The sequence below is a fragment of the Numida meleagris genome, chromosome 4 (genome assembly GCF_002078875.1).
Source record: "Numida meleagris isolate 19003 breed g44 Domestic line chromosome 4, NumMel1.0, whole genome shotgun sequence".
NCBI classification, from domain to species: Eukaryota; Metazoa; Chordata; class Aves; order Galliformes; family Numididae; genus Numida; species Numida meleagris.
The window spans coordinates 89425291-89451943 of NC_034412.1; the positions used below are offsets into that span (position 1 = coordinate 89425291).

The following is a 26653-nucleotide window of genomic DNA, read 5'->3' on the forward strand; positions in this document are numbered from 1 at the left end:
GTGAGTTGTTTTCCAAAATGTTAGGGAATATTTTCTGTGTGCTGAAGAACAGGACTGATGTTTTTACCTACAGCGTTCCCAAATTCCCATCTCAAAGCAAATGTACATTCATCTGTGGGGACTTTGTTCTGATTTCTGTGCCATGCAGTAATTGTTTCTATTTGGTAAAGTCCAGTAACTGCTGCATTTATTTCAGAGAATGGAAAGTTCGAGGTTGATCCTGTTTGCCTGGTTGTGTGACAATGCACTTGTTTCCTTTCCCCCAAAAGACAGTAGGCAACAGATTTAGACTGACAGCACCTTGGCCTTCAGTAACAGAGACATTTATACTTTCCCTTTCCATGTGGGGAACAAAGGAGGCCATACAGATAAAACAGTTGTGCTGATGCAAATACCATGGCCTTTCCCTACAAATTCTCACATCAGCTAGTAAAGTCCCGTCAGCTGTAGCAGAATAGAGTTGGTGTTTAACTGGTCCTGGCTACGGAAGGGCAACACAATGTGGCACCTAGAGCAATTGAAGTTATCCTACAGGGGCTGACTGTTCTTATCCAATATCATCCTGTTTGTGAATGCAGTTGCTTTCATGTGTAATAAAATATATGTAAAACGTACCTTTTACCACTACCAAATGCTATTTGAAAAGTTTCCCCAGTGGGTGTAGTCTTGCAGTGTTCCCTTGTTGAAAAGCAATCTGGATTAACCAGCAGCAAAAGGCATATAATTAAAGCTTTTCCTTCGTAGTTTCTTTCTACCGGGATCAGATCAGGGCTTGAGTATGTGGGAGAGCTGTAAATACTTCAGATACTGAAGAACTGCAAATGGACTACCAAAGTCTGGAGCTTTTCATATCAAGTCCACAAATTTTATTTAAGCAGGGCTGGGCTTTATCTGTTGTTCTGAAGCCTTTAGATCAGCAATTCAAACATGATGAATATTGTTTTCTGGGAGATAACTGTCAAGAATCAGGAAATAACTATATCACTAGCTAGGATTTTGCTAATCTCTCTGGTTCACTTGTTTCAGTCTACTCTTTGGCTTATTTGTATTGATGATGTCTTTCCTCTCTATTTTTGATGATGGTGGTGGAGACTTCATCATGTTGTGACATCTATAGAGGAAGAACTTAAACAGCACCTTTACTTCTCTACCAAGGATCACAGAAACCTGGGGATAATGTTCCTTGTTGTTTAAATTATGGTCTCCTGTCTGTTATAAGATCATGCATATTTTATCTGTTAGGTAGTTGAAAAAAAGCAGCATGCTCAAAAGGTGCCATTAAAATCATGCAAAAAATGCTTCAAATCTTGTTTCAAAAGAAAATTCTCTACTAGAAAAATCCTTATTTCTGGAAACTTGATTTTCAAAACAATTCTGGAATTACTGACTGGTTTGAGATTTCTCTTAGCACCTTGGCTTCTCATTATAGTATCTGTTTTCTGTCTGGCTGCTTGCTTCTGTCCTGTGATGAGATGTCTGTGCTAGAACTTCTTGCTTTCCCAGTCTGCTTACACTTTTTTTTTAAGTGACAGTTTCTGTTTTTGATAAAGACCAGCTTGTTTACAAGATGTGAGAATAGCATCTTTTCAACTGATAACATGTAATCTTACCGACCTGTTACTTATCTAATAACCTGTAGCTGACAGCTCACTTAAACTAAGGTGTTTTCCTTTTACCATTCTCTTATAGTCAATGTAAATCCTGATAAAAATCGAATCAGAATTTATTGTGCAATAAACTGCACTAACCTAATCTAGGTGGGGATTCACTGGCAAAATCTGTGTGTAACCAGTTCAGTAGCTAATACAGCTTCTCATGTGGGCTGTTGAGTACTGAGCTTGGCAATTGCAGGCAGTCTTCTGCATTAAATCTCTCACCTAGCGAGCTGAGAATAAAAAGTAATACCTAATAAGAAATGTGTGTATGTTCTGTGGGGGAAGAATGCACACAAAAAAATTCAGTGAGTGATCTTTCCTAATAGAAGGAATGATGTGCTATTACTGTAACTGATGATATGCTGATTCTTGTCTTTGTACTGACTGGAGCAATAGCCGATGTATGTCTTATAAATGAGGATAATAAATAATTACCAATGCATAAAAAAAGGTTTTGGATGTGTGGTGAATGCAGTCCAGTGTTGTGGTAAGTTACATGCTGGCAATTACTGCTACAGAGGATAACCCAGATCATTTGGTGAGCCGAATCTTTCAGAACATGACTTGTGAAATGCAGAAAAACATCTGAGGGAATATGGGTGTTCTTGTACAGTGGAGGAGACTCCTGTATGGAGAGCTCAGGCTCAGGGTGGTGTTTGGTTATGGTTTTTATCTGTTGTCACCTCAACAAAACAGGAACAAAAATCTATATTGGTTGTACAAGGGCGTTGCGGCAAAAAGGCTTACTGCAGTCTATGGATACAAAAACAGCTGAACTGAAGTAGCTGCAATACATGATGCTCTTAGTAGAAAGAGGAAAGGCAAGATCTAGTACCTAGAAGATGAGTCTAGCTAATCACAGCAAGAATCTAGATAAACAAATTTGATTGTAAATGTAGTTAATTCTGGAAACAAACTATCAGGATACTAAGCGATAGGTTCTTTCTTAGGTGCACTCAAACAAAGTTTTTCTATTAACTTAAACAATTGAAGATTAGGATTACTAACTTCTACTCTGCCAGTGAATAGTAACCTGTTCAGATGGAATTATTTGAACCATGTTTCACAGAAATGGAAAGCAAAAATTGGCACAGAGTATGGTGCTGTCTTTTTTCTCCTATGGGTTGGAACAAATTGAATTTAGAAAGTTGAGGCCATTGACTTTAAATGCCCCCCTGCTAGGAGATTTAGAGTCTCATGTAGCTTTGTCTTGCCAGGGACTACATGATTGACACAATTAATCAAAGATCATGATGCTAATCCACAACAAACATAACACCGGAGAGAGAACTCAATTAAAACTTCTGTTTCTACAATTTAAAAGATCAGCCTCATGGGAGCTAACCATCTCAGCCGTATGCTTGCTTTTTTAGCTGGGGACCACTCGACAAATTGCCTTATTTTGCTTCTGCAGTGCAATTTAGATGTGTATAAATAAGTTGTGTTTTGCCACGCTTCCATACATAAATTCCTGTGTCTTCAGTTAACAACTTCATCTAGCAAGTTTTGTTGGTGTCAATAAATACTAAAGGAAAAAGTAATCACCAGATATAATAAAAATATTTGGATAGGGAAAATGCAAGAGTTTAGAACTAAAGTCAACTAAATTAAGTAACTCATTTGTAGGATCTCTCTTTACTGTCCTTAATTCTGGATTTTGTTCATTCCCCATAAACTGCAAGCTTTATCCTTTCCCTGTGTGCTTTTCTATCAAGGCTGTAATGAAGCCACTATTTAAATGTCTCACAATTTATGTTGTAGCTGCTTAATAAAAGACAACATTGGAAGAATTGCAAAGGAAAAATCTAAAGATTGCCAAGGCTTTCTGTCATTTATTTTGTAGTAAGCAACTGGCTCCCTACTTAAAGAAAAAATCCAAACACTTTCATTACTATGTTTCATCTGCTTAAAAGGTATTTCTGACTTGCCTCCCAACTCGAGTGGCACTAGCGATGTAGAAAGCTGAAGGATAGCCTTAAATCATTATATTCATGCTTAAGTAGGACATGTAGGAACAGGAGCTGGTGTGTTTGCTTTCAGGGAAGGCAGTTGTTGTCCCATTAAATTGCTAGTTGAGAAACCACGCGGCATGCACTGGCGAGGCAGTCTGTAGCATCACTAATGAGGCCAGGTATCGCAGTAGTTAACTGTGTGACTGTACAGCTCTGTAGGTTTAATGTTCATGTAATGTGAAGGCGTAAAGTGTTTTTTCTGTTGGAGTTGTATTTTGCGAATATATGATATTCCACATTACTTACTGTGCTCTCACCGTTTCTGTTGCTGAGGAGAGCCTGAGAGAGCTGGACAACTTAGTCTAGAAAAGAGAATGCTCAGGTAGATCTCACCAGTGTCCATAAACCTCTGCAGGCAGTTGGATTTCACTGCAGTGGTCATGAGTCCTAAGAGCAGCTGCAGAATCTTCTCCTGAAGGCCCCTCGCATTTCTTTGGTGTTGGCAGTGGGTGGTGGTGGTTATCTTGCTTTGCCAAAAGTGAAGCACACTTTTGTTTAATAAACAAAACTTGTGATTCAGTTGTTTGTTCACCAGGCAATTATGCCACCATGGGTGAGAATGCCAGGATGGTTTTGGAGATAACAGTAGCTTAATAATACCCTCTTTGTCTTTGGATGTCTTAATGTCATTCTTTTTGTGCCAATGCCCTAATCATCTGGCTTAAATGACTTAAAAAATAAATTACAATCAATATAATTCACTGAAGTATTTTTTTTAACTGGCAAAAAATAATGTAATATTCTGTAATGCAATATTCTATGCATCTCTTCTTCACAGAGAACGGACCCGCAGCTCCTTGCTCAGTTCTACTATGCTGATGAGGAACTAAATCAAGTAGCAGCTGAACTGGACAGTTTAGATGGAAGAAAAGACCCGCAGAGATGCACACTGCTGGTCAACCAGTTTCGTTCTTGTCAGGTAATGAAAATGACATCATCTTGATTTAATTGGCATTTTTGTGTGCATTAAATGCTATTTATTGTATGAATTAATTTTTATTGTCAAATCCCTTTAAAATGACTTTGGTAGATACATGCCTTTTATTAGTTTAAAACCTATTTTCTTTGAAAACACTATTCATAAATCTTTTACATCTCATTTAAGTGTTTTTCGATGGTTTCCTTTAAATGAGAACACAGAGATTTTCTTTGTGTATGGAGCTTACTAGAATGAGAGAAATACTGCAAAATTTCAGGCAGTGTAAAGTAGCCACATCTTTTGTAGATGTTTGCTTTTATATTTTATGAATCTGATAGCATTTAATTAGTAAATAAGCTATGTAAAAGTAGCTGATATCTTTGCTAATTGAAAATAATATTATCTGCTTCACATAAAAAGCCTTGAAGTTAAGAGGAACTCCCGAGGAACCAAACAGAAAAGGATATTTATTTGTAAATTATTTCAGAAGTATGAATCTGTTTCTAAGATCTTGTTGTATGGTACAGTTCACCTAAGAAAAGATTCCTCATACTATTTTCTGAAACTGTGACTATAATTTAAGCAAGACTTGAAGGGAGAAGAATTGGAGACTGCAAGGACCAGTTAAATCTAGCTCTTTAACTTGGATGAATTTGTGATTTGATTTGTTAAGAAAAACAATTCAGAAATTGGAAAGTAATTGAGAAATACGACTTTCTCTGTCACGCTGTATACCATTCTAGAATAAGTTTTTTCAACAGTAAAATCCAATGAATTAGAGATGTAAACTGCTTTTGTGATACGCTTCATTCTTGCACAAATGCTTTGATACTTACCCTCTCAGTCGCACCAAGCAACATGCCATAATGCAAAGTGACCTGGAGTCCATGATTCACCATTCTCAGGAGGATTTATTTATGAAAAGTAAGCATTTGCTGTCAAGTTGAGTGAAATGTAAGTGCAAAGACCATGGTAATAAAAAAAATTATTTCCACTAAATAAAAAAATTTAAGTCCTATGCAAAGGATTCATTTTGATTCAACCTTTTTTTGGGTTCAAATTTGTTATATTGCTGTTCATTGGGATGCACCAAACTTCATTAATGCAGAAAAAATTTGTTGGTGAACAAGTTGAGATAAATTTGAAGAGCAGTGCCCTGATCAATGTAACAAGTGTTGGCATTGAGTTAGCTGAGTCTGCTGATGAAAAAGGGAAGGAAAAGAAAGTAAGGTACTATGTGTTAACTGGATGGAAAAGTGCAGTGGTTTTTTTCCTTTATTAAAGAGCATTTACAGCAAAAGTGTTGGCAGCCAGTGTATTATGTTAGAAACAATTTCAACACTTCTGTGTGCTTTGATTATCTTCAGTTTCCTACTGTACTGTCACTAGAGAAATGCGTGGAGTTTAAGAATTTACCAAACTGGAAACAGTCAAAATTCAGTACCTTGGAAGAAAAAAATAGGGGTGAAGGTATCTTAGAAGACCATTGACTTCAATCTTCTCTGTGATGGATTAGCTATACCTATATCACCTTTCACAAAGCTTGTCTGACTTGTGTTTAGAAACCTGCAGTAATGGACATTCCGCAAACTTCCTAGGCAAACTCTTTCCAGACTGATACCAGTGAAGACTTTGTTAACAAGGGTAGATGAACAGTTTCTTCTCCTTGATGCTTTATCCTTGGTGGTAAAAACTTCTTCCCTGATTCTCAGCAGGTGCACAGGCGTTCCTATTTGTTTACTGTAGTTTAGGCAAACCATTCTGTTCCTAGAGTAGATTCTCTGAATCTTTTAGCTGTAGGAATGCAAGAAATTCAAGCTCTGATAGTTCCTTGGTCAGTTTACTTGGCTTACTGTGCGGTGACTCACTATCTTGTGACTCTTAATACAGTCTGATGCCTGGTAATTTCTTCTTTTCATTTGTCTAACAGATTGCTGTTACTAAAACAATCTGTTGCTAGACAAGAAAGAAAAGATCGAGAGTTTTATTTTTTTATGCAGCTATTTTTGCAATTTCTAATTTGCAGTGTTCTACAGTAAAGGTCAGATCATAGTCAGATGTTATTTCAGAAATGACTTTGCTGTTCAGATCTTGCATTATTTTGTAGTATGTTGTTTGAAAAGTGTATATTTGTTATGTTTTTTCCTTAAGCATTTGTTGTGTAAAGGACACAGAATAAAGGGCAGTATTTTAGAAAGGGTTCAGAGTGTAGGTGTTTGCTAATCAAATATTGCACAGGAACAAGGGAGAAGAAAGGGTTCCAGTGAAAGTATGGTGGTATTTGTGGCAGATGGATCAAAATGATTGTCATGTAAGGTTGTGCGTGTGAGCTACATTTTGTGAAATGTGTTCTTTCACATGATGCTTTTGAAAAGGTTCTTGTGACCGCAGGATATATAGTTGAACAGACTCCGAGTCTTGGGCTTAAAATTTCTTTTTTTTTTTTTCTTATTTTGTCCTTGGTCTTTAAATGTATTACTAAGATTTATGGATCAGTTGCAATCTACATAATTTTTATTTAGATGGAAATTATATAGATTAAAAAAAATTATCTCGTTAGAGTTCACTGGTACATAGTCTTTCATTCTGTCAGACCTGAATGTTTCTGAAATCCCTTGACCTTCTACCTTTTTTTCTGTTTTTGAAATTAGTTGGTTTTAGGTTGCTTATTTTCAGGTGAATTACTCAGTGTTTGCTTAATAGGTGATATTATGAAATTTTACTCTGTTTTATTAACTAGAGAGAACTGCCTTTAAATTAGGGCTGTTTTATGAAAGACCCACAAGTCTTAGGAATGGAGATTCTTTTTTAGAGAGGTTATATTCTGTTGGATCTTGATTGTAACCCAGGAGATGTGCTTTCTATCTGTTTGTATGTTCAGTTTTTGGAACAATTTTAAAAGAGTTCCGAGTTTACTGTAGTATGTAAACTAATTCAGACAAAACAGAAGGACTCTACCCAGAGGATGCCCTTTATTTGGATATATTTAGTGTTTTCTGTCTTAAAATAATGGCAGTATTATTCAAGGCAAGCTGAAGCTACCTTAACAGTTCTCATTGTGGTGTGTTTTCCACATATACAGAGAACTTCAGTTTTCAGGAATATAAAAAAAAAATAAAATGAAATTGCAACTCTGAATGTTGTCTTTTACTGTTCTGCTTTAGCACTATTCACTGATGATAAAATCACATTTTTTACAGTAAATTAACGTTTAAGAACTTCCGAAGATCTTGCAACTTGAATTTCAAATGCTGTGAGTGGACTGGTTAGCATGGTGCTAAATAGCATGTATTTATGAGTAAGAAGGTGTTTTGCGGTTTGTTGTGGTTATGGTAACTTACTGTAAAAATGATATCCCTTGTTTTGCTTTGGTGTTTGCGTGTCAATAGCATATTATAAGAATGTACTGTATTAACAAATATGTTATCTTGCACTTTTAGCGTGGCTAATATCTAACCAAAGTAAAGCACTTCTTCTAGTGTTGCTTTCTGTTGTGTGCAGAGATGCGTGCTAAGAAGTTATACATATGTTGCACTTAAATGAACAAAACAAAAGGTAGAGTGATATACTTTGATTTGTTGAACTTGATTGATGATAATAGTGAGAAGGTAGTTTTTTTAAAAAAACAAAACAAAACAACATATTTGCATCCATGAGTCTTGAGGAATATGCAGCACTGATTCATCCAGGTGTTTGGGTTTTTTTGCAATACAAATAATTCATGTTTTTGTGTTAGGGTTAATAGAACATGTCCTTTTCTCTGTGGTTCCCACCCCTCCCAATGGCATAGGGCTTTTTCTGCCATTGAATTTCATACGAAGGAAAAACACCTAGTATATGTGTTTTAATTAATCATTCACACATTTGTGATAACTCTCTGAATGTATTTGCCTTGACCATTACTATTTTCACATTTATTAATATTGTAGTATATGAACTGATAGATTTATTAAAAGCAATTTCTCAGTGGAATTAGGTTTAATGTTAAATATGGCAGATCTTGGTTAAGTTGGAGGATGAAGAGTAAAAACACCTTTGATTCTAACCTAGAGATTTTCTAAGATCTTGAGAGGTCAAAACTGAATGGTGTGTAAGTGCTTCCCATTGTGAAGATGTTCCAGGATCATAGTACTTGCTGGGTTAGTACGTTGAGAATTACTTCTCTCTGTAAAGCAGCAAGTTCTCAGAATAGCAGATGAGTCAGTTCCCAGCATGGTTTTATCAAAATAATTCCTTGAACTGCAGGTTATGTCTCAGCACTATGTCATTCCATCCATTAAAGTACCCTGGGAAGGAATTTGCCCCTGCCAGGGCATTGACCTGAAGCAAGACATTTACTCGCTGAGATAAGGTACCTCTTGTGCTTTGCCACAGAGTCATAAAATGAGAAATTTCTACTATTTGCGAAACCTTATTTTTCTTAGCTCTTATAGGAATGATTGACTTGCAACATATTATACTAACTCTTCACTTTTCCTGCTATTTTCTTGATGGAGCCACTTGGGAAGCACTACTTGAATGCCTTAAATTGGCAGTCCATCATTTTTGAGTCATCGCTCTGTAGTTTCAATTTGATGAAACAACAGGCTTTAAATGTATGTAGTCTTTAGTGTACTGCTTATGAATACAGGTTAGTCCATACAAAAAGTAGCAAAGTAGACACCTAAGAGTCTGAATCTCATTATCTATCATGGTATAAACTGATGTTACTGTGGAATCAGAGCCCTTAGAGGAAGCTGACACATATTTTGTTGTTATCATTTGTTTGCCTCAATTTCTGTAACAATAGAAAATACACCATGAGAATGGTATCAGAAATGCTCTCTTTGAACCAGTCATACTTATTTACTTATTTCTTGCAGCTTATTTCAGAGACGGAAAGTAGCAGTTTGAGATGAGCTGCTTGCTATTCAAGTGCTGAGGAAAACAGAGGTTGGCTCTTACTGTGAAGGATTGTGCCTGTTACAGGCTGGTCTCAGCTAAGGGCTGCATGAGCTTCCTCTGTTATGTGGAAAGTGGGTAAAAACTGACTTTGGGAAAACAAATAAAAAGATTGAGGGCAAAATGCTGTGGGAGTCCCTCTGGGGAACCTCCCTTGTCACAGCTTGGCATGCTGAAATCTACATTTTGATTTAGAAATGATTTCCAGCCTTCATCATTGAAATAAGCATTAAAACATTATTTGCTTTCTGACACTGGAATTGGATGGGTAAGAGAAATCTAAAAATGGGCAGTCTTTTCATCTGGTGTTTTTTGCTGTTTGATAACGAGGCACATCTGGAAGGAGTTACCAATGGCCTGATACGAGGAGACAGTCTGATTGCCTTTCACCCATTTGCTTCATGTACATAACTGAGATTATAAATGTCTAGGTTCCTTTTCTCTTTAATTAAAAAACAGCCTAACCAAAAATGCAGAAGTGGTTGCAGGATTCCAAAAATGCTTAGTACTGCTTCTTGAGCTAGGTGGAGAGAGCCATTCCTGCATGCAGCAAGCTGCCACAGAGCACATGGGGATTTCTCTCCAGCAAAGAATGGAAAGTATCTTCAGTGTGATTTCTTTATTTTGTGTGTATGTCTTTTCACAAGGATGAAGCTGAAGCTAGAATCGCAAGTCACTAAATAATGAAAAAGGAAACTTGTCTTTGTATATAAAATACAATTAATTTTTTATCAGTGTGAAGAGGGATGTGTTTGTATTAAATAGTGCATGCTGGGGAAGCGGGTGGTTGGTGCTGAAAGGGCTTGTGATGCTCGGTCATGCTGTGCCATCTGCTCATGATGGCCAGGTTCTTTGCATGCAAACTTGTAAGGAAAAATAATTTATCTTTGGTGGAAGATGAGGTAGTCATCTATTTAACAGGAAAACAAGGTTAATATTTTATATGTACTTCAATTAGAAAGCTAAAACTTTTTTTTGCTATCAAGACACTTCTGTCCAAGTGTTTTCTTCTATGAGAAAGAAAACCCTGTTGCAAGAGGTTAAGCCAGAAATAATCAGAAGGTTCTTCGTTTGAGTCTTCAGACACTTTGTTTAAAAAGATAAGATGTTCTTTTTCTTAATGCATGATTATTTGCCCTAGATTGTACTTTTTATATCAAGAAGAATGGACATGTCAGTATCTTGACTGAACATTGACATGGTGTATCTGAGATACAGTGGTAATTTCTGTGCATTTGAAGGCTAAATGAGGACAAGGGTGTAAGGTCATTTTGAAACTGACTTTACTCAGCATTTGTGAGATATGGAACTATACCAGATCCACTTCTGTGGGCACTAATGTAATGTGTCTCACTGTCAGGGGCTTTATAATTTTATAGTTTTTCCACACTCTTCCATGGTGTCATTAGAGAATTGCTGTCAGATCCATTTTTCTTTACACTCCCTCTTTTCTTTTTTAACTATTGCAAAGCAGGATAAATTCCCATATCATCCTCTAAATTGGTTATGCAGTCTCATGACTTAAATATACTGCAGCATGCCTTCTTTCCTCCATTTGTCCATACGTGCACGTTACCAACATGCTAGCAAGATCAACAATATAGATTCAGTAGACTATGCATGTTGACATTGGATGGGATGCAGATGACCAGGAGGGGCAAGAATATGCTGGGGTGGGCAGCAAGCTGGCTGGGCTTGTCACCAGAGCTTTAAACTAGATTTCCTGGGGAGAAGGGGAGGTACTGCTGAGTGACAGAGAAGATGCATGAAGCTGAACATGTACAAATCTGTGGATTTGGATGATGACATGCATCTCAGGGTCCTGAAGGAACTGAATGATGTGGTTGCGAAGCTGCTGTCTATTTGAAAAGTCATGGCTGTCAGGCAAAGTCCGTGGTAACTGGAAAAAGGGAAACATCACTACCATTTTTATGAAAGGGAGAAAGGAAAATGTGGCAATCTACAGGCCGGTGAGCCTCGCATCTGTGCCTGTGAAGATCATGGAAGAAATGTGAAGGCAGATACAAGAAAGACAAGGAGGTGATCCAAGACAACCATTACAGCAACCTGATCTAGTGGTTGGCTACCCTGCCCATGGCAGAGGGGTTGGAACTAGATGATCTTTCAGGTCCCTTCCAACCTAAGCCATTTTATGAGTATGTGCAAGTTATTTACTTGATATTTCTGTACTTGGGGATTAAGTCTGTTTTCTTCTGCTAAAAGCCTTTTCACTTAATCATTTAAGAAAATAAATCATTTAATTCTTCTTTCATCCTGGACAAGTATGATAAGAAACACAAGACGGCAAATTAATTTCATAAAGAAAATCCATAGCAGTGGAATTCAATTTACATTGGGATCTTAACAGCTTTGAAAGCTAAAGGTTAAACTTTCCTATAAGAAATAATTCATAAGTCATTAACTGTTTCCTGTTTTGGATAAATGTAACAGCAATATATCTATGTATTTAATAATACTGTCTATATATTTCAAACATAGGATTATTATGAATATTTTGTGGAATATTTTGCAACCTGTTTTTCTCATGTAAAACTTGTAAGTTTTTTATTAAACGAAAGGAAATCTATATAAAGTTCTGCATACAGATCTCAATCTACGTGTATTGTACATTGGGAACACCAAGGACTTCTGCATATGAGCAGGACAAATTACAACATAGATTTAGAGTTTACTGAGAGAACAGATGAGTTGCAGACTGCACTATTGTTACTACTAGTGTGTAATTTAACAAGCTACCAATCAAATGTCTTGAGTTCAAGGTGAAGGGAAAAAATAGATTAACAGTTACCCATCAAGTTAACTTGATCATAAGACAGAGAGAAGAGTACTCGTTGTTCCATTTGCATTGTGAAGACGCAATCTATGTCTTCCTCAGACTTAAGCTTTAGAAAGAATGTGAGTTAGCTCACTGTAGCATGATGTTCTAAAATGATTGGTGCAGACTTTACAACAGTCATTTAATTATAAATAACTTAGTTTCTCAAAGAACTACATGTTTTAGTAAGTTAGGAACACTTCAGAGAAGATGAAAAAGGTTGATTTGAAAACAGCTTATGATGAGCCTAAGTTTATTTATTGGAGAGCAGGCAGCAGATGGTAGACTTTGTTCCTGCAAGCTTTTGCACTACTTGTACACACGAAAACTTGGAACACCTTGGAAAACAAATATTTGTATGACATGAATTATGCAGGAAGAATGCTCTGTTGTTTTAAGAATGCTCACTTTCTCACTTACGCATCTACTTCTGCTGGATTTTCACTTCTTGCACAAAATAGTCTTGCTTTCTTTAAAAGCAGTGGTGAGATAAAAAAAAAACAGCAGTATTACCCCAGTACATGGTCCTTCCCAAATGTCAATACTGCAGTAGTGCTCCCTGTTCAGAAAAGGGGCAGGAGGGAGAAAAACTGTAGCTGTGCTCTTGGTGCTCATGTATGATGTAGTCCGTATACATTTTTGGTTCAGCCCTATGAGTAAGTTTTCAATTCTGAAGGTATGCGTGGATGAAATTTACTTAAGCTAATACCAAGCAGCAGATACTTGTATTCTGTGATTTTTCAGGTGCCTCAGGGTTAAAATACCAAAGTGATCATTCTTAGACTGCAAAGTTCAGTGAATTGATCTGCATAAATACAAGAGGCACTGAGATAAACTGCCATATTGACCTAATCTCTCTTAATTATTTTTTTGTTACATCTGATGTAGTCTTAGAAATAAGCAAAGGATGAATTCCATCATGCTAACGTAGTAATGTTTACTTTAGATTTTCACAATAGTGGGTTAAAAAGTGTTCTACTGTTTTTGCGTATTCCTGCAAACCAGTGGCCTCAGGATCTGCCTTGTTTATTATATGTGCTTCCATGGGGATTTTGCATATTTGCCTGGGAAATAATTTAACCCTCTAACTGGAATGAGAAGGGCTCTCTCAGTAGATCTAATTAACATATCTGTGGTTGTCTGACTTATTCTGCAATGCAAATAGGAGCCTAAAAGCACATCATATTGTATAATTGAGAAAATCAAATTCCAAGTGCATTCCTCAATAGCCAGCATTATCTTTCTGTAATTTATTTTACAAGGAAATTCTTAAATTGATCATTTTAAATATACTGATAGTGGAAATGTTCCTGAGCCTGAAAACTCAGTTTTAGAACAGATACCTGCAAAGTTTTGGGCTCTGTAGTTTTGAGTTGAACTATTGCTGGATACAACTCTGCAGCTGATGGCTGATGTAATACCGTATTAGCCTGAATACGTGGCTGAGTATGAGAAAACAAGATAAACAAACTTCATTTTAAAAACATATACTGAAAAATGGATTTTGGTGTTATAGCATGTGGTTCCTTTAGGCTGAAATTCCATGATCCATTGGCAGTGTCACTATAAAGGTTTTCCATCCCCAGCTTACACAATTCTTGTTCCTATCCCTGCACTTTGGCATGGTAAAACCACAGAGCAGAGCTTCATGTTAGCTAAAACTGATTAGAGCCTGTGTTGCCATCCCAGAAGGCAACTTTGTCTGTCTCTCCTTCCTACAGCAGTCTATCTGTCCCAGGAAGCAGGCTTGAGTTCCAATAGGGATGGAGCCAGCTTTGAGGTGGGTTGAATCTGCCTGGAAGCCTGCTTTGTAGCCAGATCTGCGGGGTTGCATTCCCAGCAAATTGATTTGCTGTACGTATGGTTGCGCAATGGTATGAAAGTGCTGATGCGCAGCTGGATGAGTATCCACAGCCAGGAGTGGAGAGAGGAGTGGTTGTATAGATCCTTATCCAGGGCCAGTTTAAATAAGCTGCGGCTAGCTTCAGACTGCTAAGAAGCCACATCTTCAGCTGTGCTGCTGCAAATATTTGCAGTGTCATCCCATGAACTTTACCAGGGAAATGACCTGTGTTACTGTGGATCAGTGCCCTGAGCCCCTTCACATATGCCCTGTGTACAAGGAAACTGCCAGTGCTGATAAGACTGCCTGGTACAGGCTGGAGACAAGACTGAGAGCTGCAAAGTGGGTGAGATAAGGGCTAGGCTTCTTGAGCTGCCATTGCTACCTGTCAGCTTATGTTGCAGAACCGTTTTACGCTGTTTGCTGCTCATCTTTAAAAACTGACTAATCCGAAGGTGTCTTCTGTTATCTGATAACTTCAAGTGGCATGACAGTCAGGAATCTCTAGGACAGGCTATTTATTCTTTATTTTATCTGAATTGTATCCATGCTGATGAAAAAGCAATGTTTAAAAAGAGAGTCAGCTTTAATGAATATCCGTTGGTGAAGAAGATACCTGTGAAGAGCTGTTAAATAACTCATAGGACAATGATGGTGTCATAGTGAATTGGCAGCGAATTATCTCGGGAATACTAATTGTATTCATTAACATTCTTGACAAGTGCAAACTGGGAGTATGTACTGTAATCACTGTGAACAGTGAGGCAATTCAGAGGTGTGACATTTTCATGTTTGATTGCATCTGTCCATCGAAGAACATTTTCCTCCAGAATTAGACAGAAATAGATACCATTAAATGAGACAAGTTAGACTAAAGGTTTAAGAAACTCTCCATTGGATTCTGAGACCTTGTGACTGGTTAGAAGTTGGCAAGAATCTATTCCTTATGTTATTTTGTTAAATGATATAAAGGTTAAACAGCATGACTTGAGCCAGGAGTACTTTTAGAGGAAGTAATGGCCAAGTGTTTCTGGTCTGTTCAATTTGCAACCCTTGAGATTTTATATTAGTGATGTTAGTGGAGGTCAGTGAAGGAGACAGCAAAGCAATTTTTGAGCTATAGGGAAGAAATGAACTTAAAGAAATTGAAAATCTTTGCCTTAGTGTTCCCTAAGTTTAGAAACTGTAGATAATAAGGATATTTTTTTGAGCAGCAGAGGGGAAAAGTAGGAATCTAAGGCAGAATCTCTCCATCAAATAGAATTGGAACACTTAGGTATTCATTATTCATTGATCTGTGATAAGGATGGACTCATGCTGGTATCCTGATTTGTGCCTGTTTGTGAGTTTACATAAAGTATAATAGAGCAGGTGGGCTCCAGAGAAATTCCCACAGGGGAATTTAAGAGATGTGCTACAGATTTAGGAAACTCAGAAATTCATGCCAGAAGGACTGGGCATTTGACTGATAAGAGAGTGAGCCTAGCCTTGTTCAGAGAAAAATGTTCTCTTTTATACTTCGAATTGATTTAAAGTGGCAACAGCGTCAGTTTAAAGAAAAAAAGAAAAATGAAACAGAGAAGCATTTCTTGATTAATGTAATTGGTGATACCATGATTATCCCTAAATTTCAGAAAATGAATGCTTATGCTGCATTGTTTATGTATGATAGAAGATTTTAAGTTTTTTTTGCTGTAGTTTCATCTTATTGTTTAATAATTTATTACAATATTTCTCATTTCATTACTTTTAGTATCAGAAAAGTTGATTTTTTTCAGTTGTATAACTGAAGTAGGCTGTATCTGCAGATTTTAAGTTTGCTTTTCTTTTTTTTTCCCAGAAGTTAAGTTACCAACATAGTGATACAACTTGCTAAAAAATAAATGTGCAACAATAAATAATAATATAAATTATTATTTATTTATTATTATAAATAATAAATAAAAGTTTTAAAATTGGTAAATAATTGTCCTTTCTATGCTTGTCTGTTTCGCTGCTTTTCTTCATTGTTGGGAATTGTTTGGTGATTTGCATTATTGTTGACTGTAGAATGATGAGCAAGGAGGCTAGAAAATACAAATTGCTTGGCCATAAATTAGGTCATCAGTATAACTCCATTAACTAACCAAGGATTCTCTTCCCTTTCTTTTCCCTTTCTATTGGAATAAAGAATTGCAGTAGCATTTAATAGAGGTGGCAGTAAGTCATGATGACGTGTTCCTTGTTCTGCTCTTGGCCTCTGCTGCTGGGTACGTTTGAAGCAATACAAGGAAGTTGATACCAACTTTGAGGCTCTTGAGAGATCTTGCAGTGCATTTTTAGGCATTTTTGAGGTTGCTGTGCCACACAGGAAACCTGGTAATGTTTATTCTAGCACACGCCCATGTTCAGAAAGAATTACTCTTCTGTTGCTATGAAACTACGTAAAAGGGGATGTTAAAGTACCAGTTTACTTACTAGATTGTTTTCAAGAGTCTTTTAATACAAGACAAACCTCATATTATAGAAGAAGCTCAAGTAGTTAAACTGTTTTAAGAGCGTGTCTCTAATCCACAATGTTTATCTAGTAATACCTTGTTTTACTGTGTACGGAGGTAAGTTCTCCCTTCTTGGTGAAGGAAGGCTTGGCCAAAAAGCTCTGTGCTGAGACCCCAGTTCTTCAGTACAAGTCCAGGTATTCTTCATTTCCGTTCAGGCTGTAATGTCTGTTATTAGCTAATGGCTTGTTGGTAAACAGATGGAGTAGAACAGGTGGTTTTCTTTCTTTTTCTTATGGCATTGGGAACACTGAATTTTTCTGAGGTCTGAAAATGTTCTTTGCAAAGGGAGGATACCCTGCAATGATGTGTTACTTAATACAGACTTACAAGTTGGTGGTAGTTAGGAACATCCCTTCTGTAAATGGAGATTTCCCTTGTATTTACTGAGAGCTATATTTGGGTGGGTAGCAGGAAAAGAGGGAAATTAATTCCACGATTAGGTCTTTGTGTTAGAGGCAGATGCTCAGAGCAGATTGAAGTTAAATATAAATGTAATCCATTGGAAGAACGCATGCTGGCCTAGTGAAGATGTTGTTTTAGTTGGGAAATAAATAAAATGTTGGTTAAAATAATAGTTGCATTTGGAGCTGTACTCTAATATCCGTGACTTCTCCAGTTTGAAAACTGGTGTGCCCATCTTCACCAGCTCAGATGCATCAATCACTCCACTTGGAGATGTAATTATTCAGTGTACGCATAATAAATTGGAGCATATAAAGGAGATAAGATCAACATTTCCATTAATAAACCTGTGATATTTGGGGTGTGTTGTGCCCTCACAAGGATATGCCATCAAGGCAGTTTGGGAAGAGAGGCTTTGCTGCAGTTCAACACAGCAACACAATTGTTGCTGCTGTTGTCGGGAGATACAGCAATTAAATTGCTAGAGATCCAACTTGCCTTTCAGTCATGGTGGATTTTGGAAGCATTTTGTAGTGTGCTACGTTAAACTAAGCTACTGTACAAAATTGAGGAAAGTCTGAAGTTACTTTTAGAAAGGGGAGCATCTAGAAGTTAGCAGTGGGAAATAATTACAAAGCTCATCAGGCAAAAAAGAGACTGAAAGTGTGAGCTTTGACATCTGTACGAAATGGGGTGGAGGGTAAGCAGTGGAACTTGTTGCTGTATGGAAAGAGACTGTGACTGCTGAAATGGGCTGGCAGAGACCCTGTGGGGTGCTGAAGCTAGAATTTGGGTGTCCTCTGGAGTCCCTTTACTTTACTTACAAAGCATACTTCATTTGTTATGTCTCTTATTTTGCTTAGCATAAGCCATAAAAACCTGAGTGCCAGCTAATTCTTTAAATTGGAGCAGAATCTTCCTGTATGTCCCTTTATGTAATTTCTGTTTATGAGTTGCTGCTGTTTGTCAGAAACACACTGTTGAAGTGGTCTGCAACTTAACATCATGCCAGAAAAAGAAAGAGGAGTTCTAAAGGACATCATTTCAATGAAGATGCTAAAAAACAGTCTGTTGAGCTCATAGTAATGTTATCAGACTGTGTTACCATGGCTAGATACTAGGATAATTCAAATAATGGAGAACAAAGAGGTACTTAGCAACACAGGAAGCTACTTTGCTCTTGTAGAGGATCTCAAGAAAATCATTAAATTTAATAGCATGGAGGGGCAGCACAGATTTTATCAAGGATAAGTAGAGAAGGTTAGATATATCTGCCTTTCACTGATAGAAGCATATCTTTTAGACCATAGCTAAGATGGAGTTATCAGCTCTTCTTTTTGTACCTATCCAAAGGCTAATGCTGTGGTTACTGTTGGCTTTTTGCTCTGATTATTGAGTATATGGCCAATTATTGCTGGGCCAAAAATAAACCAACATTTTGTCCTCTACTGTGGCTAACTGCATTCACTGTTTCTCTGCTGCTCATTATATTTCCTATCAAAATAAATACAAACAAATGTTCTTCATTACAGGAAGCACCCAGTTCTGGTTTCCAGGAAATGCGGAACTTGGAATAAATCCCAAAAGCAGCGTTGGCCATTGTGCTGCTGGAAAGACTGAAGAGAGCAGCTGAAACAAAAGTGCTCATCCCTGTATGCAAATGATCCAGCAGATAACAGATAAAGCCACCAAAGGATACATTAACATCCGGAGGCTTTTATGTAGAAAGATGGATCAAGTGAAAGATTTACGACTTCAATTCCAACTAATTGATTTCTGTTGCTTAAATTAGAGCAAAACCTCTGTGCTGCCATGTATCTGAACCCATTCGTTTGCTTACAAAGCAGAATACTGTAATTAACTAAATTGAATGTTTCTTGAAGCTCTTTTAAAGAAAAGACTAATTTGCTTACAATGCATTGGCTAGTCTGTCTAAATTGGCTGGCATTCTTCCAGTTTCAAAGCAGCTGAGATTTGAAATCATTATAGTAGCAAGTATTCTAAATTTCCTATTTAGATTTCTCTGCTCAGGGTGTCGTAAGAAGAAGGAATGGAAGAGGGACGGAATCTGATGGAGAATTGTATTTCTTTTTTTTTTTTTTTTCTCCCTGTAGTAGGATAAAATAAACACTATAGAGAGAGAGAATTTTGGAAATTACACATCTTGAAACACCAAAACCAGTTTACTTTATAGAATTGTCTCAACACTTAAACACTAAATATTAAAGTTCTATAAAATATTATTTTTTTAGTCTTCCAGTATAACCAATAGATTAGGAAGGGAAAGGTGCTCATCTCTTCAACTGTGATTTTCATGTTGCTTTTTGTCCCATTGACTGGCTGCCCATGTGAAGCGAGGTAACTCTTGAAAAAAACCTGCTACTTGTCTAAAGGTTGAGCTATTGTGATTGATCTCCAGTAAAAAGTGGATATTGTAGTAAAACCCTTATTACCTACGGTTTAACTTAATAGTGCTATTCAAATAACAAGCTGTATTTTTGTTTTTGCATTTTTTTTGCATGCATGAGGATGTGATGGCAGATCTTTGGTGGTGTTTTAGAGCAGAAGCATCTATAGACTCTAGGAACACCTGAAGAAACAGGGAAAAAATATCAAATGCCATTTACACAGTAAACAAATGACGTCCTGAAGAACTGGAATATAGCTTTCTGTAAAAATGTAGTTATCTTTATTGCATACTACTACTTTCAGTTACAATATCTGATTTGTGCATTAAGGTGCAAAATTTCATGATGTCTATAATTAGTTCCTGAGATGATTTAGATGGAATCTTAGGACTTTTTTTCAAATAGTAAAAAAAAAACACCCCAGTATGAATCGTGTTGCTGCACTCCATTTGCATAAAGCTTTCTTTCACATATAGAGAATTTTGAATAAGTTTGTAATTGATTATGAAATGGGAGTTCAGTCTGTCCTGTCGCTGTAAAATAAGATAGCATTTGAAAAGGAGTGCATTAAAGTTAAATAATTATTTAAATGAGCAATTGGGAAAGGCTTTTCAATATGGCCCTCACTATCCTCTTCTGTGCAGCTTTTTGGAAAAGCAAGAAATGGGAAACTGTATTTTCTCATATTCAAGTTCGGTGCCAAGTAAAATCAGTTGGAGTATCATGTCCTAAACTAAAATTGAGCTGGATTATTTAAACTGATACAAATCAGACTCAAATACAATTCTTTTCTGAGTTCCCTGCTTAAATATATGTTTCTACATTTTCTGCAGCTTTTGTAAAAATCCAGCTGGTAGGGTTACTTTTAATACTGGATTGATACAGAGATAAAAAGATCTTTGCAAGCTCATGCTAATACCCTGAAAACAGAAATGTCTCTTTTTTTATTCTGATTTGCCAACTTCTGTTGCTCTGGTGCTAATATGGGAGCTACAGACAAAGCACCTGCTCTTGCAATAGATCAGTAATAACTGATTTAAAATACATCATGAATGACTTGTGACTTTCTCCCATTTGTAAGTTATAATCCTCAGTTCTATTCTTCACTCTGTTGCTTTGAGAAGGGAAATAAATGGTTTAGGAGCTGATTTCCTTATGGAACCTACATTCAAAATATTTTGGTTTCCCAGCTAGATCTTGCCTGTATAATGATGTGACGAGAGTATTACCTAGAAGGAATTAAGAAATTGCATTTCTACTGATCCTTTTATCTACATCTGTATTGAATAGAACTGAGAAGGAAGAGAGGGGAGGAAGGAAAATGGTAACTTGCCATTAGTCTGCCTTTGTCACCCTAACATTACCTACTAATTTGCATGTAATTCGTACCAATTTACCCAGAGGAGGGCAAGTGTTGGCAGGCTGCTGCTCCTTCAGCAAGTGGCCAAGAGTGCCTGTGCCCAGCCTGGTGCGGGCATCTTCATAGAACAGCCTGAGCTGAAAGGGGTCCTCAAGAATCATTGAGCCCAACTCTTGTCTGCACACAGGACCACCTAAAATCCAAACCATATGTCTGTGAGCATTGACCAAATGCTAAATAAACAACTCTGGCAGATAAGGGCCATGCCCACCGCCCTCTGGTGCAGACCCTTTCCCTAACCCCCACCTGCCCCTCCGCTGTCACAGCTCCATGCCGTTCCCTCGGGCCCTGTCTCTGTCATAGAGAGCAGAGCTCAGCGCTGCCCCTCCACTCACTGTGAGGAACTGTAGCCGCCATGAGGCCTCCCCTCAGCTCCTCTGCTGTGGGCTGAACAAGCCGAGGGGCCTCAGCCACTCATCAGACATCTCGCCTTCTAGAGCCTTCTCCATCATTGTCGCCTTCCTTTGCATGCTCTCTAATAGTTTCATGTCCTTAAATAAGCTAGACTTAAAAAACACATATAAGAGTGTTTCAATTATTATATCAATAGATAAAATACTGTATATGAATGTGTAATAAATATTGCCAATCATAGTTGGTTGATTTATTTATTGTTTGGATGGAGACCATTGTGGTTACAGGATTGATACTAAGATTATTTTGTGGCAAGAGCACTTCCAGCAGTCTGCACTGGAATTACAGAAAATATAGATTTTTTTTTTCTTACCTAGAGTAGGTTTTGTTTTTTCTCAGTAGGGAACATATAAAAGAGGCAGCTTTATTTAAAATTCTTGTCCTCTGTTATTTCTTTTTAAGTACAGAGAAAAATACAGAAGTGAAGTGCAGTCTTAAAGCAGTTCTGCCTGTTAAACAGTTCTATACACGACAGATTTGTTTTTATTTGTTTGAAAAAATATTTTAAGTAGAATGTGAATTCTGTAAATAGTACAAAAAGCACGAGACAAACAAAGCATCTTTATAATGAAAGCACTCAGCCTTCCCTGTGCTCTGAATCTACCTTTATTATGGTAATTAAATTCCTTGCAGTACCCAGAAGGGTTATGTGAAAATTATCTTCTCAAGTAAATGAATACAGATTATTTTCTGCATATCAAGAATCTTGTTAGAGCACTTTGTTCTTTGTCCTGCTCCAGAGGTATGTTAGAGCTATTACTAAGTACTTTCTAATTAGTGCTGTGTCCCCACATCCTCCTGGATGGTCTGGGAGGTGAGATGGCACAGAACGTGCCAGCTTTTGCCCACTGGGGACTGGAGTGGTGAAACCTCTTTGTCTCTATTTCCAGGACAAACTCAAGTCTACTCAACCCTGACAATCACAACATAAGTCAATTTCTTATGGCTCCAGGGCGCTCTGTAGGGCATTCTTTTCAGGAAGAATGGAATGCATGTCACTGGGGCTGCTGAGAGGAAATGAAAGAAATCTAATTTACTTGTACTGCTAGCTGATTTACCGGCATCTTGCAGATAGATAGCTGGAGGTAAGAAGGTCTTTCAGTCATACCTCCTCATCAGAAGTCCCACTGAAGTATTTAAAGTTAAGTGAAGCAAGTCTGAGAAACTATCAGAAGATGACAAAAAGTAGGTTCCCGCCCTTCCTTTGGGTTGTCCTGTGTGGAGCCGGGAGTTGAACTCCGTGATCCTTACAGGTCCCTTCCATCTTGGGGTATTCTCTAATTCTATGATTCCTTCCAAGCAATATTCTAATTTTTTTCAAAGGGAATGCTGTGTGTGTGTGGTGACCTTATGGGTTGCGTAACGCATTTTCTACCTTGCTTATTTGAAGTCTCACTAATAAACTCCATTAAAAATTAGGAAAAAAAAGTTTGGGATTTCTTTGGAACAATTTATATGTTATCCTGTATTTTGCTTCAGGATAATGTTTTGAACATCATAAATCAAATCATGGATGAATGCATTCCTCATGAACGGGCCAACCGAGATTTTTGTGTTAAGTTTCCGGAAGAAATACGCCATGACAACCTTGCAGGACAGCTTTGGTTTGGAGCAGAAGTAAGTCTCTGATATTTCTTTCACTTGGGATTAATGGACAAATTTTTGTTGTATAAAGCTTGCAGTTAGAATTTAACATGTACCCTGAGATTTCTTTGAAGATGGTCCATCTAGTTACAGAGTGATGGAGACAGATCCTTGAGAACTTGCTGTGGATGTGCAGTGGAAGGGGATTCTTTCACTATGGCTTTGGTTATTTTTGTAATTCTTTGCTGTCGATATGACCACCTTATAAAAACTGTTCCTTTTTGAATTAGCATCTGATTTGTATTCTTCATAATTTTTATCCTGATAGGCCATCTCACATCTCATGCTTTTGAAAACCTTAGAAGCAAAGGGATATAAGGAAGTTTTCTCAGGAGAGAAGTTCTCCTGCAAACATAAGTGTATGCTGTCATTTTATTTTAATGTGTATGTTATGCTTTAACTCATTAAACATGCAGAACTTTGTCCTGCTGACATTTCTTGCACTTAATGTACTCGTTCTATATGTATGCTGAAAATATAATGGATTCTGTGCAAAACACTGAAGTCCACTTTCCTTCTCTTATCTGGTTTCTCTCAAAGACCTACTTCTAAAGCAGCCTATAGAAGTGAGGGGTTTTACAGGGAATAAGCCACTTTTATATTAATAAAGGGAAGCCTGAAGAATCAGAAAAAATGTTGTGATATGTAAGATGCTTATTCATTAGTACTTATATCTGTTGGCTAAAAAAATCACTATGACATTGTTATGGTCAATTTAGTATCTTCAGATCTGCTAGCCTTGAGGTGACTTTAAGCACTGTGCATTTATTAAGGTGGAGGGGAAGTAGTCTAGGCATCCCAGCACATAACAGCACCTTATGTTTTTCTCAGCTTTGCATCTTTTCTATTTGAAGCAATCCATCAGCTCCTGCTATTAACCATTTTTTTCTCTACCAGTGCCTCCTTTCCTTTTATAGTACATGATCTATATCAGCAGATCTTGTGTTGTTCTGTCCAATATATCTCCATGTGTTTCTGAAGGTTTCTTTGACAGTTGTTAATTGCAGGCTCCTTTGGGTTGGGGAAGTCCTGGACAGAATTTGCAAAATGAATTTGCAGTATCAGTGCTTTATAATCCTGTGCTCAGCAGTGAAAGCAGCAGTTTTTCTTCATGTTAAGATGTGACCTTCCCTACCTTCATCCAGCTGGCACTCTGCTCAGTTTTAAAATGCTGAAGATGTCTGTTATGTTGACTTGGTAGACCTTCCTTGGCAGTTAGGGAGGATAAGATGGGGTAATTCTTTATAAAGCCTTTCATAATGAATCCCTGTGAATCCCATTATCTTCTTCTCTTCTAAGGGACTAACACACTGGGATTGCAGCAACAAACAGGAAAATTCTCAATGAAGGTAGTAACTTCTCTTTGAGTGCATGGTGGAAAATGCTTGTGGGAATCACTGAGATAGCCAGTATCTTCTAGGAGAAAAAAACTTCCTCCCATTAGTGATTGTTGGGGTTACAGAAGCTCATACTTGTAATCGTTCCAATTCAAACTTTCATCATGGTCTGAGCCATCCTATTGGTTTCAGTGATGTAATGTATGCAGTGCTGAAGTTATCCATAGCACTCGTGTCCTGTCAGTGCTGTCACTTTCAGACATCAGGCTAAGAGCACCTATTGGCAGGTAAGGCTTACCTTGTCCTGGTTTGGCTTTAAAAAGGTAAAAACATAATTGATTCTGAGTACCTGTAGAGCACACATGAGGCTGCTGAACAAGGACTGGGGCTGCATCTCCTCTGTCCAGGGCTGCAGCAATGGTCCTTCCACAGAGAGCAGGGGAGAGGGGCAGAACTGCAGAGAGGAGTTTGAAAAGAATAAAATGAGAATTTAGACTAAAGCAGATCCCTATGGTTTCAGTTAAAGAAAATATTTCTGTTAATACAGCCTGTAGGACTTATGTCTGTGCTTCTTGTCTTTTAATCTGTCTTCTAATCTATCTGTAGGGGAATAAAGCTAAGAGTAAAGATTATTAAATAACTTCTTTTTACTAGCATGATTTTTATTATTGGGAAAAAAAAAGTTTTGTTAATATGTTCAGGTAAAAGTATATGTTTAATGGCTCTGAGTTGGTCAGAGGAAGGAATCTCTTAAGCAGAAGTTCTTTCCGTTTTGTAAGGATAGATCTGTTTTACAAATGGAAGCAGTCCAGCCTGAATTTAAGCAGTCCATTGATCATATTTTAGCTGCATTCATGTCCCTTTTCTGCAAGCAATACCAAGGACATGTTCTACTAAAGATTTCCTTGCTTGTCAGATAAGAACTTTCTGTAAGTTCGTCTGCCAGCCTTCTTCTCACTCTCATGTCTCCCTGACTGAGCTGCTCCCTAACCTTTTAGAAAAAGTCTTAGGAATCTCAGCATATCAGTTTTAAATCTCTAAGTTAATATATCAAATATCTCATTTTCTGCTTTTGTTAACATAAAAGTAACTTTGTAAAAGAATATTTTCTCTCTCAATGTGTTTTCATAGTGTTTGGCTGCTGGTTCGATTATTATGAATCGGGAAATTGAGAGTATGGCTATGAGACCATTGGCCAAGGATCTGACCCGCAGCTTAGAGGAAGTTAGAAACATCATACGTGACCAGGCCTTAAGAGATTTGAACCTCTACACAGAAAAAATGAAAGATTCACTCAAGCATTTTGATGTCCTTTTTGCTGAATTTGAATTAAGGTAACTAATCTGAAGTAAATGCATTGAAAACATTGCCCTGGCTGCTGTTGCTGTTGCTTGCTTTTTTTTTTTTTAGAAGCTGGCTGTTTTGTTCTGTTTTCTTTTTCTAGAAAAAAGTCTAATTTTTTTTATCACAGCAGTTGAATTCTTCAGTAATATATTATATTGTTACGTTTTTCTGTTCTATTGTAGCAATAATAGAAAATTAAATAGCTTTTTAGCAATCAGCATTTGATCTCTTCAAGTCAACTGTAATCTTCCATTTGCATACTGGCATATGGCATTTGAGGGAGGTTTTCCAAGACACAAAAGAAAGCCATAAATCTCTTCCTCCAGTGTTTTCTTTGTCAGAGGAGAGGCGACAAATAAGAGATATTAAAAAAATATTTATGATAACAAACAGTCTAGAGATTATGAGATTTTGGTCTCTCTCATGCTAAGAGATAAAAGCGAGATGTACTCAGTGAATTTAAGAAGGCAGATTGAAATCTGATGAAGGAAATGCTTTTACACATTGAGGCATAATTAAAGCCAAGAAAGTATTGATTTAAAAACTTGTGATGGAATTATGGCTTGGAGGTTTATGGCAAAAATAAAAATAACTGCTTCTGGGGTGAGAAAAATAACTACTTATTGGGTTAAAGATCTTATTGACTAAGTCTTGTATTGTGCTGCATGATTTAAGCCAGCTTCCTGCATGTGTCTTGGAGGTATGAGGTGCTGGAATAGTTAGAGACAGGATTCTGGACAAGAATGTCTATGGATCTAATGTAATACAGCAATTCCTACCTTTAACAGAACAATTTTTCTTATATTTGGATAGTGTCTTAAATTTTTCTTAGGAATCATCCCTAGAATGTCCTGTTTTCCATTACTGTTTGTTCTCCCTCAGTGTTTGTTATTTCTTTTATTTTACCCATTTATTTTATTCAGAAAATTATAATTATG

At 37.2% G+C, this 26653-nt stretch overlaps 1 protein-coding gene across 3 annotated transcripts in view; it reads left to right on the top strand.

The window, feature by feature from the left end:
- The window catches only part of ZFYVE28 (zinc finger FYVE-type containing 28), a 144416-nt gene that overhangs the window by 66878 nt on the left and 50885 nt on the right, over nt 1-26653 (top strand). For 2 of the 3 annotated variants that reach the window (XM_021394859.1, XM_021394860.1), the window contains exons 2-4: nt 4446-4586; nt 22870-23007; nt 25503-25705. In XM_021394859.1, the coding sequence (XP_021250534.1) occupies nt 4446-4586; nt 22870-23007; nt 25503-25705 (482 nt within the window). Of the gene's footprint in view, nt 1-4445; nt 4587-22280; nt 22476-22869; nt 23008-25502; nt 25706-26653 lie in introns of those variants that run through there. The other variant, XM_021394861.1, reaches the window with a different exon arrangement.